This window comes from Arachis stenosperma, chromosome 2 (genome assembly GCF_014773155.1).
Source record: "Arachis stenosperma cultivar V10309 chromosome 2, arast.V10309.gnm1.PFL2, whole genome shotgun sequence".
Lineage (NCBI taxonomy): Eukaryota > Viridiplantae > Streptophyta > Magnoliopsida > Fabales > Fabaceae > Arachis > Arachis stenosperma.
The window spans coordinates 4,157,593-4,176,123 of record NC_080378.1 but is presented as its reverse complement, the minus strand read 5'-3'; the positions used below and the strand labels follow the sequence as shown (position 1 = coordinate 4,176,123).

At 35.1% G+C, this 18,531-nt stretch overlaps 3 protein-coding genes across 5 annotated transcripts; 2 read left to right on the top strand and 1 right to left on the bottom strand.

The window, feature by feature from the left end:
- Positions 1-2,858: 2,858 nt before the first annotated feature.
- LOC130962000 (1-(5-phosphoribosyl)-5-[(5-phosphoribosylamino)methylideneamino] imidazole-4-carboxamide isomerase, chloroplastic-like) lies at positions 2,859-5,811 on the bottom strand. The gene is made up of 7 exons (XM_057888068.1): positions 5,479-5,811; positions 4,732-4,939; positions 4,278-4,363; positions 3,991-4,092; positions 3,604-3,737; positions 3,417-3,465; positions 2,859-3,242 (listed from the first exon to the last, which is right to left on the bottom strand). The coding sequence occupies exons 1-7, from the start codon at positions 5,665-5,667 to the stop codon at positions 3,066-3,068; spliced, it is 945 nt and encodes a 314-aa protein (XP_057744051.1). The 5' UTR covers positions 5,668-5,811; the 3' UTR covers positions 2,859-3,065.
- An 83-nt stretch (positions 5,812-5,894) lies between these two features.
- Positions 5,895-10,287, top strand: LOC130960479 (pentatricopeptide repeat-containing protein At1g69290). 3 transcript variants are annotated; one of them, XM_057885881.1, is made up of 4 exons: positions 5,895-6,001; positions 7,045-9,180; positions 9,531-9,585; positions 9,932-10,287. In XM_057885881.1, exon 2 carries the CDS (start codon positions 7,101-7,103, stop codon positions 9,078-9,080), a length of 1,980 nt encoding a protein of 659 aa, XP_057741864.1. In that variant the 5' UTR covers positions 5,895-6,001; positions 7,045-7,100; the 3' UTR covers positions 9,081-9,180; positions 9,531-9,585; positions 9,932-10,287. The 3 variants fall into 3 exon arrangements, with proteins under 3 accessions (XP_057741864.1, XP_057741865.1, XP_057741866.1); XM_057885882.1 differs by having other exon boundaries at positions 9,919-10,287; XM_057885883.1 differs by lacking the exon at positions 9,531-9,585.
- A 2,140-nt stretch (positions 10,288-12,427) lies between these two features.
- On the top strand, positions 12,428-16,108 carry LOC130962397 (putative disease resistance protein At3g14460). The gene has a single exon (XM_057888615.1). It carries the CDS (start codon positions 12,428-12,430, stop codon positions 16,106-16,108), a length of 3,681 nt encoding a protein of 1,226 aa, XP_057744598.1.
- Positions 16,109-18,531: the final 2,423 nt, after the last annotated feature.

The following is an 18,531-nucleotide window of genomic DNA, read 5'->3' as shown; positions in this document are numbered from 1 at the left end:
TGATTAATGCATAATTATCTCATATATGTTAAAGATGTAAAAAACAGATTTATTATATAATAATATATGGAAAAAATAAATTATTTTCTAATTTCAAAAGAATATCAGCAATTTCCAAAAAATAGTACTAAAATAAAAATGTACATGCTGATAGTCATTGTGTGGCATTGCTTGGATTAAAGTTACAAAAGTATCATATCAAAAGGATACAAATTTTAATGTTTAATTTATTTACTATATTAAAAACTTAAAAGTTTGTCTTCTTTAAGAATTAAATGTTCTTAGCAAGAAAAACACGTCTCTTTCTAAAAGGGGGAGAGAGAGAGAGAGAGAGCCTATTTTCTTCTAAAAAAGTTGTAAATATTATTTTGATTACTAAAATTATGTGTGGTTTAATTTTGAAGAGAATTACTTTTGAAAGGATTAAGTTGATTAGTTGAAGGGATTACTTTTAAAATAAAAAAAAGTATTGTAATATAATTTTTAATCAAGTTATTTTTGTAACTAATTCTAACAATTTTTTTTATGGGTCTATTTTTACCGTTTTAACTAATTTTATTGTATCAATAAATTATTAGACTAATTTAATTAAATTTAATTATCAAAATTACTTGGTTAATATAACATTACTGTTTTGTATAGATTGTTGCATTTTAATTTTGAAAAGATGAAAAAAAAAACACACTTGTCATTTTAATAATGATAAATTTTAAAGTTTCAGTATATGTATTTCGTTTAATATTTACAAACTATTTTAAGAGTTTTAACTAGAGAATATATATATTATATAATATATACATTGCTCAATAAAATAATAAAAAGAGAGAAGAGAGCCTATATAATATACTTTAACATCGTTGACTTTTCGTGACCTCCATACAGTTAAAATTCGGTTTACTATCCGTGCATATGTCGAAAATTAATTTAATTATGGAGGAGATGTAGGTGCTGGACGGCGTCATGGAGGGTAGAGGAATTTTACATGTATATGGTGTTACTTTATAAACAAATTAGACCGAGAGATTTGTCATAAATAAATTAGACCGAAGAACTTGTAGTAACCATGCGATTATTTTCAAAAATTATAAAAATAAACTATCCGCATGTACAAATCGTAAAGTCCGATTTTTTTTATGTTAATTTCGTATCTCATCTCCATATAAAACGGACCCTCCGATTAATTCAAAAAAAGTTAAAAAAAAAATCGTTAGGTCTGATTTCTTATCAACAACTCTAATAAAAAAAGTTATCCTACATATTGGTCTAACTCCTCCTCATCTCATAACCCAGGACAACATACCCACCACTTCCATAACCAAATTAATTAGCCTGCATATATTAGATTGAAACTTTTTTTTATATAGAAATGGCATTATAAATTATTAGATAATTAATCAAATATATTAATTCATTTAATAATTTATAATGTTATCTTTATATGAAAATGTCATTATAAAAGTATTCACTTTTTTACATACATATATAGTCAATATTTTAAATATTTTTATTTTTTTATCGAATATCTAATATTTTTTGGAGTCTTAATATGGACTATCTATTCTATATATAGTCAACATTTCAAACACTTACTATTAGAGAATGATTTTGTATTTTGAAATTTACCCTTTTAGAATTAGATAGTATTTTGAACGATGATAAAAAAAATAAATGATTTTAATCGGCATAGTTTATATCTATTTTTTTTTTTCAAACTCTAAGTCCCATATTAATACAACAAAAAAAATATAAATTTAATAGTTTAACTAATTTTATATTAATTATTTATTTTTGCTTACAGCATTGACACTTATTATTATTATTATTATTATTATTATTATTATTATTATTATTATTATTATTATTATTATTATTATTATTATTATCAATAAATTTGACCCTTTTTGGGTTAAAATATATGACAAGTATATTATTTTAAAATTTGTTAACACAATTTTATTTTCTTTCATGAAGTGTGTATTATTATACCAAAAGCATTATTTGTTACCAATAACAAAATATTTTAATATTTTTTAAAAGATTAACACAATACTTATTTAATAAACTAACCTCAAATATTAAACAAACCTACTAACTCCACTAATGGGCTAATTTTTTTTATATTGATTAAATATATGTGTAATATATTGTTATTGAAAAATTAGGTGTTTTTTTATATGGTGTTTTATTCAAATCGGACGGTCTGATCTGTTTGATGAAAAAAATAAATTACAAATCGGAGGGTCCAATTTGCTTGAAAAAAAATAAACTCCAAATCAAAAGGTCCGATTTATATTTTTTATTTTTTTTATTTGTTAAAATAAAAATCAGATGATCCAATTTTAACATTAATTTTTTTTTATTTTTTGTTTAAAAAACAAAACAATGCAAACAAATCAGTGCCTCCAATTTATATCATCCTATAACTAAATAAAATACCTCTCTCCTCACACTATATTGTCATACACATTTTTTTCTCCCACACAAAAAATCAAAAGCGCCACTAATGATCCTAGCCAACCTGTGCATGCTCTGTAGAGATTCAGATCCTATTCTCCTACACACTTGCTTTTCAAAATGCGTGCCATACTAAGATCTCACATGTCTCGCAATGTAGTGAATGTACATTGTTAAATGGCCGACACATGTCCTCTACACCTGTAGATGGAATTTAGAATCTACATGGTAGCAAAACTCATATATATAAATAGATTCTGAAAAAGAGAGTTTGTGTGTGTATATTGTTAAAGACTTGAAAGTTCATTGATTTAAATAAGTTTTTCAGGTTGGTTCTTTATTTGTTTTGACTTTAAATTTGTTTAGTCTTATGTGAGGTTCTTTTGCTTCCTTTCTGGTCTCATAAATTGCACTTCAAATTCATTGATAAAGTTTATTGTGCACAATGTTATGTAGATGCTCAACTTTGATAATGAGGCAAATGCTAAAATCATAAGAAAAACATTGACAGAAACATCACCAAATACATGGTTACAAACTTGAGAAACAATTTCAGAAGTCCAAGTTCACCAGACCCTACAACTTGACACAAGTTTCAAATCATAATGTAATTAAACTATGGAGGCCTGTTGCTGGGTATGCCAAGCTACAACATCTTTATAGGCCATGTTTCCCCCAAAAATATCCAACGCACTTCCCACGGTGACATCCACGCGCTCCATCCCCGCCCTTTTTATCCTCTCTAAATCGTCCATTACAGTCACGCCGCCAGCATATGTAACAGGAATCTGGCATAATCAAAATGCATCAGTACTATGGACACTTCAATGAATTTCAGGCACACAAGCGCGCACGCACACAAATCCTTATTATTACGAATTCAGGCAATTCAAAAACCTTGATGCAAGCTAAAACTTCAATAGGCAAAAATAAAATCAAGGTAGCTTAAGAATGTTACGAACCGGTGAATGCTTGCCAAGCAAAGCTACTAGTTCTTCATCAATTCCCAGCCTGGAATGAGAAGCTTATATTATCAGCTGTATTTTGATGCATGACATGGAGTTCTGTTTATCTCATTTGCATATAAATAAATTATGTTGGCCCTTTAAGTTGGATTTTACAATATTTTATTGGACAACTGTGACTTACTTTTTCCCTTCAACATCAACACCATGAACTAGAAACTCATCAGCAAAGTTGGCTAGAAATTGCATTACTTCAGCATCAAGATACACATCACTGAACTTCTGCCATCTATCAGTGACAATTGCATATTTACCTTCCTGAACAGAGAAACCTTATAAGCAAAATTAAATGCATGAAGTTGGGATTTCTCAAAAACATACAAGTGATAAGTACAGCACCTTAACTTGAAAATAAATTATTAACATATGAAAATATTTCCTAATTACTTTCCCTCCCTCAGATTACATGGGATTTCTCTTGAATATTTGCAACTTGAAGCCAACTTGAAAAACTTAAGGTATAATTCTTCTAGAACAAATTTTCTTGAAATAGAAAGATAACCATCTGTACCTTCTTTCTGCAACTGAGATCCAACACAAGTCGCTCTTTTCCAACAATTCTAACAAGATCTTTTAGTCTTTCAAGATCCATTTGACCATTCTTGAACACATACTGTAAAGAGAGAAATCAATTAAACACAATGTGGCTAAATCATTTCCATTAAAAATGACACATAAGTGGTATTCTTGAATAACAGAATTGGTCGAGTGAGTTATTACAATATGCTTTCTCAACGGATGAAAGTTAATGCCAGTTAAAAGGGGAAAAACCCAAAGTGGAAAAGAGGAATAACTTACGGATGTAACAATGACATGGCTTGCTCCTTCCTCGATGTAACTCAAACAATTGTCCGAATTTATTCCCCCTCCTACTTGCAAACCGCCTAAATTTTACCAGTCCTCCACAGTAAGTTCAGCAGAGAAAAATTCTGTAAGTTTTAAACATATGATCAACCATATAGGACAAAAAGAATGCTAACATTTAACCAAATGGCATTGCTAAGATGGATATTTCGACATGACACGTTTAATGTTTATGAATACAGGCATTAGCCCGCCATTCAAGGTCTCACGTCAAGCGAACATCCATGCAGCAAAAAATCATGTAATATCAACCATTCTCAGTTCTCACTAACAAATTAACAATTAAGAACACAACATTTTAGTAAATATGTTCTTCTAGAAAACACAAATGCCACTAACCAGTAGCAGCATTTAGAGAACCATAACAAATGAAAAAGCATAACAATACCTGGATAAGCATGCAATGCTTCAAGTGCAGCAGCTTTGCTCAAAGGATCTGGGCCGAGCATGATTGCATGGCCGCCGGTAAGCCCATCTTGTTTGTAAAGAATAGCATACTCAGCTGCTGACTTATCAGATTCAAAATTTGTCACCGGATTCGACCCATCTCCCTTCAAATCCTGAAGGGTTGAACCAACAATTTGTTTCACTTTCCCCTGCCATAAGCGTAAAATATCACATGAATTGAACCCCCAGCATTAGATAGCACCCCTAGAATGCATAATCACATTTGGGAAAACAAATTATACAAAAAGAAGCTACTGAACACTATGATTGCTACAAATTGTCAAATCATTATAACCAAAAGCCATGGCAACCTTCATTCAAATTTGAATTGAGTGATAAAAAGATACTATTTTTAACAAAAAGGAGAAGCAAAAACGTTGATCAAGTAAAAGAGTTCGCCTCAATCATATAAAACCCCATCATTCACAGCATTCCACAGAATCATAATCACATATATTTTTTTAATTTAAAAGAAAAACCAGCTCATTGATCATTGCACAAGTTACCAAACACTATTAAGGCTACAAATTTTCAATCAATATAACACACACACACACACACACACACACACACACACAAAACTTCACTGAAAACTTCAATGAGGAAAAATAATAATTTTTTAAGAAAAGACATAATTTTTAAGAAAATAAAAAAGGAAAAACTTGAGAAAGTAAAAGGGGTGGCGTACCTTGTGTATATCGATACAGGGTCGGAATCGAACGACACATTGAATAGAATTTGAAAGCTTTGCAGTAGCGGAATGTGAAGGGTGAAGAAAACGGAGGTGATTGGGGGAGCTGAAAAAGGAGAGTGATGAGTTTCTGTTTATGGAAGGTGGGTGGAAAGAACAAGTTCGAGTTGCAGGGAGAATGCGCATTCTCGATGATGATTGCGGCGGCGATGGCGAGGGTGGGGCGACACGACGGTGAGAGGTGAGGCTGAGACGGCGATGTTCTAAGAAGAAGAAGGGAAGGAAAATGGCTAAAATGGTGGTTTAGGATAAATTTGGAATTTTGAGAAAATGTTAAGGGTAAACTTGTCCAAAAATGCAAACTTTATTATATTGGTTGCTCCCCTTTTACTTATAAAGAAAGAAGGAAAACAAAGCAATTAAATTATACCGCTCGAGAAAAAAGGGCAGCTTTTTCCTTCCCAACTTCAACTCACACAAAACACAAGGACTCTGAACCATGGAATAAGCTCAGATAGGGGTGAGCTTTTTATTTTTTTTAGTTATTATATATTAATTTTTCATACTTGGTAGTTGCATTGATTTATACCATGGAATTGGCTTAATTTGGTTCTGGTTGGCTCTCTTTTGATGCTATTGTTGTGACTAAAGGATCATTGAAGTGTTGGTTTTTTTTGCACTTAATTAGATTCAGGATGGGATTTCTGTTCTTCTTCCTCCTCTCTCTTTATTTATTCTCAATCACTGTGTTTTTGAGTTCCTTTGTTCAATGTAATGCGGATTGTATTTGTATGAATTAGTGATATTAATAGCTCATGTGATTAGATAATAGGTTCTATGAATATGCAATTGATTGAATTTTTTTATTTAATTGAATGTATTAGTTTAGGGTTTTAAATTTAATGTGACTTTCTGATGTTAGGATTTTGAAAAATCTCAGCAACAATTAGACTTTTTCTAATTAACTTTTTATTACATTATTATCAAAAATATCAATGGCAAATGGCTATGTTAATTAATTTGGTTCAACTGTTTATACTTTTTTTTTTTAGTTGACTGCTTATTGAGTTGTTACAATTGCCCCCTTTTTTGCCCCTTTCAATGGCAATGGCTCTGTTACAATTTATTTATTTATCTGTTTTTTGTGTTCTGTAATCCATTTTATTTTTGTTAATTAATTATATAATTTGCTCTTTGCTGTTTATTATTGAATCGAGAAGAAACTAGAAAGTTTACTTCTATGAAATCAGGAAATTTAATTTTGTGCCAATCATGTAGTTGGGATTCCTAATGTGATAGGGATGAAACTGTTATGCCAAAATCTGAACCTCCCCCCCCCCCCCCCCCCGGGGCTCTCTATCCCTTAATGGCTTAATCTACCCTCTGAATTGTGAGTTGAGCTGGGTTGCGTTTTCCTAGTTTGTTGCTAAAATAAGCCACTCAGCTACCCTGTATTATTGAAAGCAAGTCCAGACAATGGTGGATTGACTAGTGTCTTGGATTGTTCTATCTTGACATATCTAAGCTTCATGCTAACATTGTGCATCATGTTTGTTTTATTAGGTACAACAAAAAAGAGAGTCGTTGAGAGGAAAGTGTGTGTAGGAGCTTGATCATCAATGAAAAAGAAAGCTTTGTGCATTCTTGCCCACAGATCTTTCTCCACTGCATTTACTCCTGAAGTTCCCAGTCTTTACTCCTTTCTCCAACCTTCAGTCTTTTCCATCAAAAACAACCACCAAACCACTTCCCTACAAGAACAGTCCATTAACCTGCCAACTTCCCCACCACCGTCCCTAAGCCCAAACGAGGTTGCTACCCTCCAAACCACCCTACACAAGTCCATCATCACCAGTAACACTGACGAGGCTTGGAAGACCTTCAAATCACTCACCAACCATCATGCCTTCCCTAGCAAGCCCCTCACCAATTGCCTTATAACTCACCTGTCCTCCCATGGGGATAGCCTTAACCTCAAGAGGGCCTACGCCTCTGTTGTCTATGTCATGGAGAGGAACCCCATGGTGTTGGAGTCTCAAACTATCCATTCCATGCTTTGTTCCATGAAGGGTGCCAAAACTGTTGTGCCTGCTTTTGCCCTTGTGAAGTGCATGTTCAAGAATAGGTTCTTTGTCCCTTTCAATGTGTGGGGGAGTGTCCTTGTTGAGATCAGCAGGGAAAACAATAGCCTTGTTGCTTTCTTGAGAGTCTTTGAGGAGAACTGTAGGATTGTCTTGGATGAGAAGTTGGAGTTCATGAAGCCTGATGTCACAGCTTGCAATGCAGCACTGGAAGCTTGCTGCTGTGAGCTTGAGTCAGTGAGTGATGCTGAACGAGTTGTCGGGACGATGTCAGATTTGGGTGTTATACCTGACGAATTCAGTTTTGGATTTCTTGGTTATTTGTATGCATTGAAGGGATCACATGAAAAGATAGATGAGTTGGAGGTTTTGATGAGAAGGTTTGGTTTCTTGCCCAAGAAGGGGTTCTATTCTAATTTGATTAGTGGATATGTTAAGTCGGGCAATTTAGCTTCTGTTGAGTCATCTATTCTCTGTAGTTTGAATGATAAAGATGGTAAAGAATGGAATTTTGGTGAGGAAACATTCATTGCAGTGGTTAAGGGGTATCTTCAGAAGGGAGATATTAAAGGATTAGCTAATTTAATTATTGAAGCTCAGAAGCTCGAGCCTTCAAATGTTGTAGTTGATAATTCTGTAGGTTATGGTATTATTAGTGCATGTGTTAGTATTGGACTATCTGATAAAGCACACAGCATTCTTGATGAAATGAATGCTCTGGGTGGCTCTGTTGGTCTGGGGGTTTATGTACCAATCTTGAAGGCTTACTGCAAAGAAAGTCGAACTGCCGAGGCTACTCAAATGGTGATGGACATTAGTGGTTCAGGTCTTAGGTTGGATGTTGAAACCTATGATGCTCTCATAGAAGCATCCATATCCATCCAAGATTTTCAGTCAGCCTTTTCGCTGTTTAGAGACATGAGAGAGGCAAGGGTTCCTGACTTGAAAGGGAGTTACTTAACTATCATGACGTGTTTGATGGAGCATCATCGTCCTGAGTTGATGGCAGCTTTCTTAGATGAGGTGGTTGTGGATCCTCGGATTCAAGTAGGTACGCATGACTGGAACTCCATTATTCATGCTTTCTGCAAAGCTGGGAGACTAGAAGATGCAAGAAGGACTTTTAGAAGAATGATATTCTTGCAGTTTCAGCCAAACGATCAGACATACTTGTCACTGATCAATGGGTATGTCTTGGCAGAGAAATATTTCAATGTGCTGATGTTGTGGAATGAGGTTAAGCGAAAGCTATCAGGAGACGCACAAAAGGGGATCAAATTTAACCACAGCCTTGTTGATGCATTCTTGTATGCTATGGTCAAAGGAGGCTTCTTCGATGCAGTTATGCAGGTGGTCGAGAAGTCCAATGAGATGAAGATATTTGTTGATAAATGGAGATACAAGCAAGCATTCCTGGAGACTCACAAAAAGCTCAAAGTTGCAAAGCTAAGAAAGAGAAATTCCAGAAAAATGGAAGCAGTCATTGCTTTCAAGAATTGGGCTGGCTTAAATTCATGAACTTCAAAATGTTGAGAGAGCTACTTTCCCAGGCATTTACCTTCTCATCTGGAAGAACCAAACTCAAAACATTGTCGAGGAAGGATTTGAGCTTTCAAAGGTATGAGTCTTGATTTCACAAGTTATACTAAACAAACTGATTAACTTTCATTAATAAGTTTATCTCATTATATTTTGGGTTAAATGCAAGTGTGTTTTGGCTGCTATTATCAAACTTAATCTGGAAATTTGTTCTCATAGCTATTTGCATAAATTCTCTGAATCAATGGGCTGCTTATGTGTATGTGGTTTAATTATTCCTTAAGAATAATATTCTTGTTATGAAGGATGAAGTGCCTTATTCTTAAGGCACATTATATACTGCCATGCGTAGTGCGGTAGTGGATTGACTAGAGATCAATGATCTCTTAATCTTGTGTTGATGTGGAAATCTTTTATATTCTGTTGCAGGCAAGATGATGAGTTTCTGCAATGCTGATGTTATAATGGATAATGGCAATATAAAGTGAGTAAAGCTGGAACCGGTTGTTAAATAGCTGTTAAATTCGGCATATTTTTAACAAATACACAATTTATCATCATATTTATTGGTAGTATACTCAGACAATCCAGTGACTTAATTGTTAGTTTTAACTTCAAAATTAGGAGGATACATCATCATTCATTCCTTTTTATCTACAGTTTTGAAGCTGAAAACCTAGTACTCTTTTAGTTGAGATGAAAACTACCCAAAAATATGTATGGACATTTTATGATGGGGCTCCCTCTCCTCTTCTCATTTATTCTTTCGTGTATCTGAGTATATTATATAGAGAGCTAATGATAGCTTTAATTGAAGCATATGCAAGCAGAGATTGGCAGCGCACAGACAAGGCAGATAGAGGAGCCGGTTAGAAGGGCGGAGACGAGGTGGTGACCATGCGGTGGCAACGAGTAAGGGACAGAGGAGAGAGATGCTGAGGTTCAGAGTCGTTGTGTTGTGTGTTGTCTCTGAGTTTGAGAGAGCTGAGGAATTTAGATTTATCTATCTTGTGCTCTCCCATGTTAAGTTTACAAATTGAAGCAAACAAATGACTTCATATCTTACATGCTTTCACAGTAATCACATTTGATTGAAACAAGTTTATTATGTTTAGAGTGTATTCTAATAATATTTACAGTCATTTGTTCTGTTTTTAATGTTTTAAAAGCTTTAATTTGTAAAAAATAAGATGAATAGTTACATATATTTTTCAATAATGTGTTATTCCTCTTTGGAAATATACAAGTAATTTTTTGCTACCTCATATTACAATGATATTACGAGTATCTGAAAATAGTGTATTAGTGAGAAAAAGGTATTGAATCAAAGAGAGATTAGAGACTATTAATTGGAGAAAATTAAATTATTCATTCTCAACATGGTTCTCTTGCAATTCTTAACAATTCAACTGTTATTATTTGTACTAATATCTACCTTGACTCTACTAATTGGGCTAAGTTTATTACACATTAAGATACCTTCTTGTGCATAAAAGGATACTTTATGTCTCCATAATTTGAACAAATATTTTCTATTTTTAGTTTTAATATTTTACTAGTCTTGAAACCCTTGCAACATAAACTTTGTTGAAATAATATGGTATAAGATAAGGGACTTCATCATGAAAATTAGACAAGGATTTTTTTTGCCCAAAGACTCATTTTCAATTTTTTTTTTTTTTTAATTTATCATCCAAAAAGAGATCCTCTTTTATAAAAGTTAAATATTCATCTTCATAATTGAAACATCCTTGTATACTTTTTATAATCACATAATTTCCAAAACAAAAAACGGGGTAAAGATAACTCTAACCCTGCTTGGTTGGCTCTATAGTTATTTCTCCTAAGCAAATTCTCCATATTGTTCTGTATATTGACTACTAATAAGTTGTCGAAAAGAGAATCTTGTCAACAAAACAGTAAAATATACACGAAGAGACTCAAAAGAGAGGTGTATACTAGGGCTGTACATGTATCGGATAATATCCGCATATTTGCGGTAATTATCCGCATCCGATCCGAATTTTGCGGATATTATCCGATCTGCAGAGCCATCGGATCGGATCCGATCCGATCCGCACTATGGTAGGATCGGATTGTGGATTCGGCAGTGATATCTGCGGATCCGATCCGCAAATCCGCATATTTGCACATCACATATAAATAGCATAGTTTAAGAAAGTAAACCCTAATATGATATGAATTTTAGTGTGTTATTTTATGAATTTTATGATATTTTGTTTTTAATTTTTTATATTGTACTTCAATTTAGAATAATTAAACTTAAATCTTGTGTTATTATTTTATTTTTGTTATTCAAGAGAACTATTATTGATAATATTTTAGGAGTAAATAGGCTTAAACAAATAAAAAATAAATTTTCTGGATTTTTTTTGTAAAAACAGCCAAACAAAATCTTAAAATAGTTTTTTTTTAATTATGCGGATATCGTATCCGATCCGATTTAGGCTATATCCGATCCAATCCGATCCGATCCGTGTGCAGCCCTAGTGTATACTTGTTTGAGATACACAAGATCAGCAAATAGCTACCATATGTAATGTAATTAATTAAAAGAGAGTGACAAAATAATGCAGTACATTACAAAACTCTTGACAAGTGACAACATAATCAATTCAGCTGTATGGGGAACAAAGAAGCTGAAAAGAAGAAAACTGACTATTTTCTTCACTTCAGTTTTTTGCGTTATTTTAAGCTTGATTTCTTATGTCTTTTGTTTTCAATATGTATATACAACTTTTCTGGAAAGTAATCTTAGTTTAACACATAAATAAGAATTATGAGTAGAACATAATATCTACATCCATCAATTCAATAATGAAATAATCATCATGATTCGTTGGCCCCTAATTCGTGCAACAATTGAAACCTTCCTCACCTTGCATTTCTGTAGCAAATTAAAAAAAATACAAAACTAATTAGTTCCAAACAAACTAAGTGTAATAAATTCAACAACATAGGATTTACAATCTTCATTATTTTTATTCTTTTAAGAAGTAACCTTCAAGATAGAAAATTATTAGTTCCAAGCCAACATTTTAACTCCACTATTAATAACCTCACAACATAATATATCACCATGGTACTTACATACAAACATGTGCAGTCACATGAAGTTCCTAGTTTTATGTAATTAACTATTTTTCACAAAGACTAGTGTCCATTTTACCTCGGAGACTGATACCACGTGAAATCATGGCCATCTTGGGATATTCTTGATTCAGTATCCCCTCAGTTCTGTACCTTGTAAACATTGTTCTCTAACCTCTTCTGAAAGTTTGATCACTTTGCTATTGTTTGAGATCATGGCTGGAATTCTTGTTGGTGGAGCTTTTCTGTCTGGCTTCATTAATGTTGTCCTGGACAGGCTCATTTCTGCTGATGCTGTCAACTTGGTTGTGGGAAAGAAGCTTAGCACTGACTTGGTTGAAAGGCTGAAGAATGCTCTGACAGTTGCTGGAGCTCTTGTTGATGATGCAGAGCTCAAGCAACTTGATAACCATGATGTGAAAGAGTGGCTCAACTGTCTCCGAGATGCTCTTTACACTGCTGATGACTTGCTGGACCACATCTGCACCAAAGCTGCAACTCAAAAGGGGGTATGCAATTTCATGCCTAGCTTCTTGAATTCTGAAGACAGGAAGATGGTGAATGAGATAGAAAGGGTGGTTAGAAGGATAGAAGATCTTGAGAACCGCAAAGGAAAGCTTGGGCTTGAAAAGATTTCAACTGCTAGCTTCTCCTGGAAAACTCCATCCACTTCTCTTGTAAGAGGGAATGTGTGTGGCAGGGAGGATGACAAGAAGGCCTTAATCAAGATGCTGAATGACAACAATGAGCATCACCTGTCTGTCATCTCTATTGTTGGCATGGGTGGTGTTGGTAAAACTACTTTGGCTCAATGGATGTATAATAATGCAGAGTTGATGGAGGGATTTGATCGGAAAGCATGGGTTTGCGTTTCAGAAAACTTCAATATTGTTGAGACTACAAGGAATATAGTAAAGGAGATCTCTACAAATACTCAGGATCTTGATAGCTTCAATTCAATTCAAGATGCTTTGAAGAAAGGATTGTCCGAAAAGAAGTTCTTTATTGTTTTGGATGATGTTTGGAGCAATGATCATCATCAATGGAAGGATTTTCTAGCCCCTTTTCAATATGGGGCTAAGGGAAGTACTATTCTTCTGACTACTCGCAAGGAAGATGTTGGTTCAGTTGTCCAAACAAATTGTCACCCTCACTATCTCATTCCATTATCAGAAGACTACTGTTGGTCAGTGTTTGCAGCCAATGCTTCTTTTCCAGAATCAAATGGGAACCCCACACTAGAAGGAATAGGCAGAAGCATTGCTAGGAAGTGTGATGGTTTGCCATTAGCAGCAGAAACACTTGGTTGCTTGTGCAGAAGGCATGATGCTAAGGAATGGGAAAAAATCTTAAGGAGTGATATTTGGGGATTTTCTACAAATGACAGTAAGATTGTTCCAGCGTTGCTAGTAAGTTATCATCAACTTCCTTCATATTTAAAGCGTTGCTTTGTTTATTGTTCATTGTTTCCCAAAGATTATCACTTTGAGAAAGATGAACTAATTTTGTTGTGGATGGCCGAAGATCTTTTAAGACTACCAAAGAGAGGAGAGAGCTTGGAAGAGGTTGGTTGCAAGTGTTTTGAAGAATTAGTTTCAAGGTTATTCTTTAAAAAGCTTCAAGACAATGATGAGTATTTTGTGATGCATGATCTCTTGCATGACTTGGCAATATTCCTTGCTGGAGATTTCTATTGTAGAATAGAAGAAGTTGGTGAACAAGAAGAAAAGAAGGTTCTCACTCGCCATTTGTCATATTTCCCACGTGGAAGGTTAGATCATCCAATCTCAAAAGCTTTTAACTCCAATGCAAAGTTGGAATCTTTCAGGACATCGTTGTTTATTGAAGATTTGTTCAGCATGGAAAGTGTAGCATCTAAGTTTATATGCTTGAGAGTTTTATCCTTTCATAAACTTGATGTATTACCTGATTCAATTGGTAAATTGATTCATCTACGGTATTTGAATCTCTCTTGGACTGACATTGACAGGTTGCCAGAATCATTGTGCAACTTGTATAATCTACAAATATTAATATTGTACGAATGTACTAAGTTGACCATGTTGCCCATTAACATGCACAATCTTGTGAATTTACGGCATCTGGATGTTAGGAATACTTCTTTGGAAGAAATGCCTGGAGGAATAAGCAAATTGAAACACTTGCGTGTTTTATATTTCTTTATCGTGGGAAAGCATGAATATAATGGAATCCAGGAATTAGGAGGGCTCTCAAATCTTGAAGGTTCATTTGAGATTAGGGAGTTGGAGAATATTGTGGACGTGAAAGAAGCAGAGAATGCAAGAATGATAAACAAGAATCTCATCAGCAAATTATACTTGGAGTGGTCTTCAGGTGGTGATATGGTTTCAAATACACAAACTGAGAGACAGATACTCCACAGCTTGGAACCGCACAATGGCTTGAAAGAGTTGAGAATAAGGGGATACAGGGGTACAATATTTCCAGATTGGTTGGGGCACTGTTCTTACAACAATATGACAAGTGTATCTCTAAAGTCTTGCAACAATTGCTGCATGCTGCCTTCACTTGGACAGTTGCCATCTCTTAAGGACCTGTACATTGAAGGTTTTGATCAGCTGAAGTGTGTTGGCATGGAATTTTACAAGGGTATTGATGACCCTTCTTTGCATATTGCTCCTCCTTTTCCCTTGTTGGAGAGTTTGAAATTTGATAACATGCCATGTTGGGAGGAGTGGCACTTACCTGACTCAAAAGCTTTTCCTCAGCTTAAGAGTCTTCAAATAGGATATTGCCCAATGTTAAAGGGAGATATGCTTCATCAGGTCTTAATGAGAATTGTTTCTTCTTCATCAGATGCTTTGAAAATTCGCAAGATAGTTATAATCGAAATTGGAGAAGGATGGCAAGCCAGAATTCCAGGTATGTCACTTAATGGGGATACATTATCAATTATGGGAAGTGAATCTGTGGTAGAGTCTGCATTTAACGAAATGATCAGCATTAACCATCTACCCTCCCTCCAAGAAGTAGAAATCTTGGGGTGTTCGTTTGCTGTGTCGTGGCCGAACAATTGTTTACTACCCAAATCTTTGCAAAAGCTCACAATCAGGCAGTGCAGCAAACTGGAATTCCCGCAGCAGAAGTATGATTTGGTAGAGCTACTAATATATTACAGCTGTGATTCACCAAGCTCCTTGTCGTTGGATGCCTTTCCCAATCTCAAGAATCTCGAGATAAGAGGGTGTTTGAATCTGGAATCAGTGTCAATGTCAGAGGCACCACACGCTGCTCTTCAACGTCTCAAAATCAGTGGGTGCTCCAAATTAGTGTCATTTGCAGGAGAAGGACTGGCTGCACCCAACTTGACTCATCTTCAAGTCACATATTGTGAGAAGTTGGAGGCATTACCACGTGACATGAAGAGTCTACTCCCAAGTTTACAGTCCCTCGAGATATATGGTTGCCCAAACATTTGCAAGTTGGCAGAGGGTGGTTTGCCGCCTAACTTGAGATCACTTGGTTGGGGAAATGGCGAGCAACAAATGAGGGATCTATCATGGATGCCCAACTTGCACACCCTCACTTATCTTGCAATTTATGGGTGTAAGAACATAAAGTCATACCCAGAGGTGGGTTGGCTGCCTCACCTTCCCTCCCTTACCACTCTTGTGATATGGTGCTTCGATAATCTGGAGACATTGAAGTGCAACGAGCTTCTCCGCCTCACTTCCCTTCAACAATTGATCATTCTTTGGTGTCCAAAGCTAGAGAATATGGAAGGAGAAAAGCTGCCTCCCTCTCTCTTGCTACTCAAAATTGAAGGGTGTCGTTTGCTGGGAGGATTATGCAAGAATAAGCATCAACAAATTTGGCCCAAAATTTCCCACATCCCCACCATTGAAGTCGTCTAAACAGAGATTTCTGAGCAGGTAATTCTCTAATCTTCATGTTTCTCATGCTAAATTCACACACGCATAAATTTCCATTTCCTTCAAGAGAAAAATAATTCTCTCTTTCTTAGACAATTGAACTCGTATGCCAAATTGCTGGGAATCATTTTCCAAAAAAAAAAAAAGATTGAAAGATAATAGCACATGGGGAGAAAAGATGATAAAGTTGCTATTAGCATGAAGGAGCATAACAGGTGAAGGAGTTGTGAAGAATGTCATGAGCTGCAGAAAATGGCAGGGGAAAAGCCGCCTTCCTCTTTGTTATTGCTTCAAGTTGAAAGATGTCCTTTGTTGGCAGAAGACTGCAAGATGAAGAAACGATATCAGTTGCAGAAAAGGAGAGGGAAGCTTGAAAGCTAAATATGCAGAGTTGATAAGCTTGTTTGTGTGAAATTGTGTTGAGAGCTCAGATTGAACTTTGTATCTTGGAGGCTTCATCATGATTCTATATAGTGCAAAATCTCACCTCTTGATTTGATGCGCATACAGAGGTAGATTATTTATATACTATAGTATATTTTAATAAATGTTATATGAATAAATGACCATTTGTATCCATAAAAGATGAAAACATTGACATATGTATCCATATTAGATCAAAACTAAACCTGTATCTGATGGTTTCAGTGGCTAAGAGAAGGGGGGTTGAATCTTAGCCCCCTTTTTGCTTGCTAATACTTGTTGGACTTAGAGGAGACTTTTCTGTTTTTAGCTCGTCCCTAGCCACGAGACTTTTTCATTTTGTCTCGTCATTTGGCACGAGACATTTTTGGATTTTGCTCCTATGCAGTAGAAACAGAAATGGAGTAGGAGAGAAGGAAGATTACACCCAGATATATCCTGGTTCAGCTGCTAAGTGCAGTGCAGCCTACATTCAGTCTCCATCATAACAATGATGGAATTTCACTATAATCAACTTGATTACAAACTGTAAAGTGCTAACCCAACTTACAAGGGGATTTCCACAAAATCATGTAACACAACATAGATGAACAAAGGAACTCTAAGACATCTATGGCTTTTTTTTTTAATTTTGCACTCTCTGCCTTTTTCCGCTCTATGGCTTTTTTCATACAAACCTCACTGTTTGCCTTTTTCCATGAGACTCAAGACATGACAAAATTAAACAGAAAAATACTAAACAGAATACATTGAAGGAGAAGAGAAATCTGTTAGTTCAGGTAGCTCACTCTCAATTTTTCTCCTTGCTTCAAATAGTGGTTGTTCACTCTTTTTATAGAAGAGGGAAGCCTCCACACTTGAAGCCAAAACCCAAGCTTAACTTCTTTTCCTTCAAACATAACCGGTTCGGCCACATAGAGAGAAGAGATAATCATGCAAAATCCAACATGCAATTATCTCTAGTCCTTCCTTGGTCATCACTCTTCATCAATCCGAGCTCTCCATCCTTGGCTTGCTCTCCAAGATGGATTTCTGGCCCTTGATGCTTCATGATGATGATGGCTTCATCTGCTTCAATCTCTGCCTCTTCCATCACTTCGCCACTCTAGCTACTTCCTGTGGTGGTTGAGCAGAATCAAAGACAAGCCATGCCTCCAAGAATCTCACCTTGCTGGCCGAATCTTCTTCTTCCTTTTTGAGCATGAAGAGCTCAAGATTACCTCACCAAATCTAACCATATTTGGTAAAAATCTCAGCCACAGCTCATTTTTATTTTAGTATGTTTTCTTTCCATCATTATGATGGACTTTAGGCTTGCTTTCCTTTCCTTTCGGTAGCTCATTTTTGCTTCCATGGCCACCATTGTTTCCTGTGTAATAACCGAAGAAGAGAAGCAAATAGAGAGAGAAAAGAGAAATTTGAAAAGCATTGATTTAGGAAAGAGAATGAGATTAAATGAAATGATTCTTTTTCTTGCTGAGTAGCGTGTAGCCATAAGTGCTACAATCAAATCAATTGTCTTGCTTTTTTCTCATAGTTCCCATGCAATAAATGACAATGTAATGAATTTTGGAATCCAGCACATGGTGAAATGCTTGGATCCGTTGGAAGCAATTTTGCTTTCCTTCTTCCACTTGTTTCAGATCATGCATGAGGAATTAAATTGGGCTTAGTTGTTTCAATCATTTAATTCTGGCCCAATAGTAACATTTGCTTTCCTGATAAATTTTTGGAACATGCATAAAGCAAATAGGAAAGCATTTTCAACTTGGACTTGTAACTATAATAGTTTAAATTGGCCCAAGTAACATAAAGAATCAATTCAGCCATATTCATCATATATTACCAAAACCAAAGGCTGAATGTAATTGGGCTTGCACCAGAAATTTGTTTTTTCGGCCCAATATTAAAACCTGCAACAAAATTATTTAATCAATATATGTTAAATGAAAATCAGATTAATAATTTTGTAATTAATTATT

Coding starts and splice junctions, on each gene's coding strand:
- LOC130962397 (XM_057888615.1), top strand. CDS start 12,428: ATGGCTGGAATTCTTGTTGGTGGAGCTTTTCTGTCTGGCTTCATTAAT.
- LOC130962000 (XM_057888068.1), bottom strand. CDS start 5,667: ATGCGCATTCTCCCTGCAACTCGAACTTGTTCTTTCCACCCACCTTCC. Junction 3,738..3,990: donor ATCTCAGTTGCAGAAAGAAG/GTACAGATGGTT, acceptor TTCTCTGTTCAG/GAAGGTAAATATGCAATTGT. Junction 3,243..3,416: donor TGCTTGGCAAGCATTCACCG/GTTCGTAACATT, acceptor TGATTATGCCAG/ATTCCTGTTACATATGCTGG.
- LOC130960479 (XM_057885883.1), top strand. CDS start 7,101: ATGAAAAAGAAAGCTTTGTGCATTCTTGCCCACAGATCTTTCTCCACT.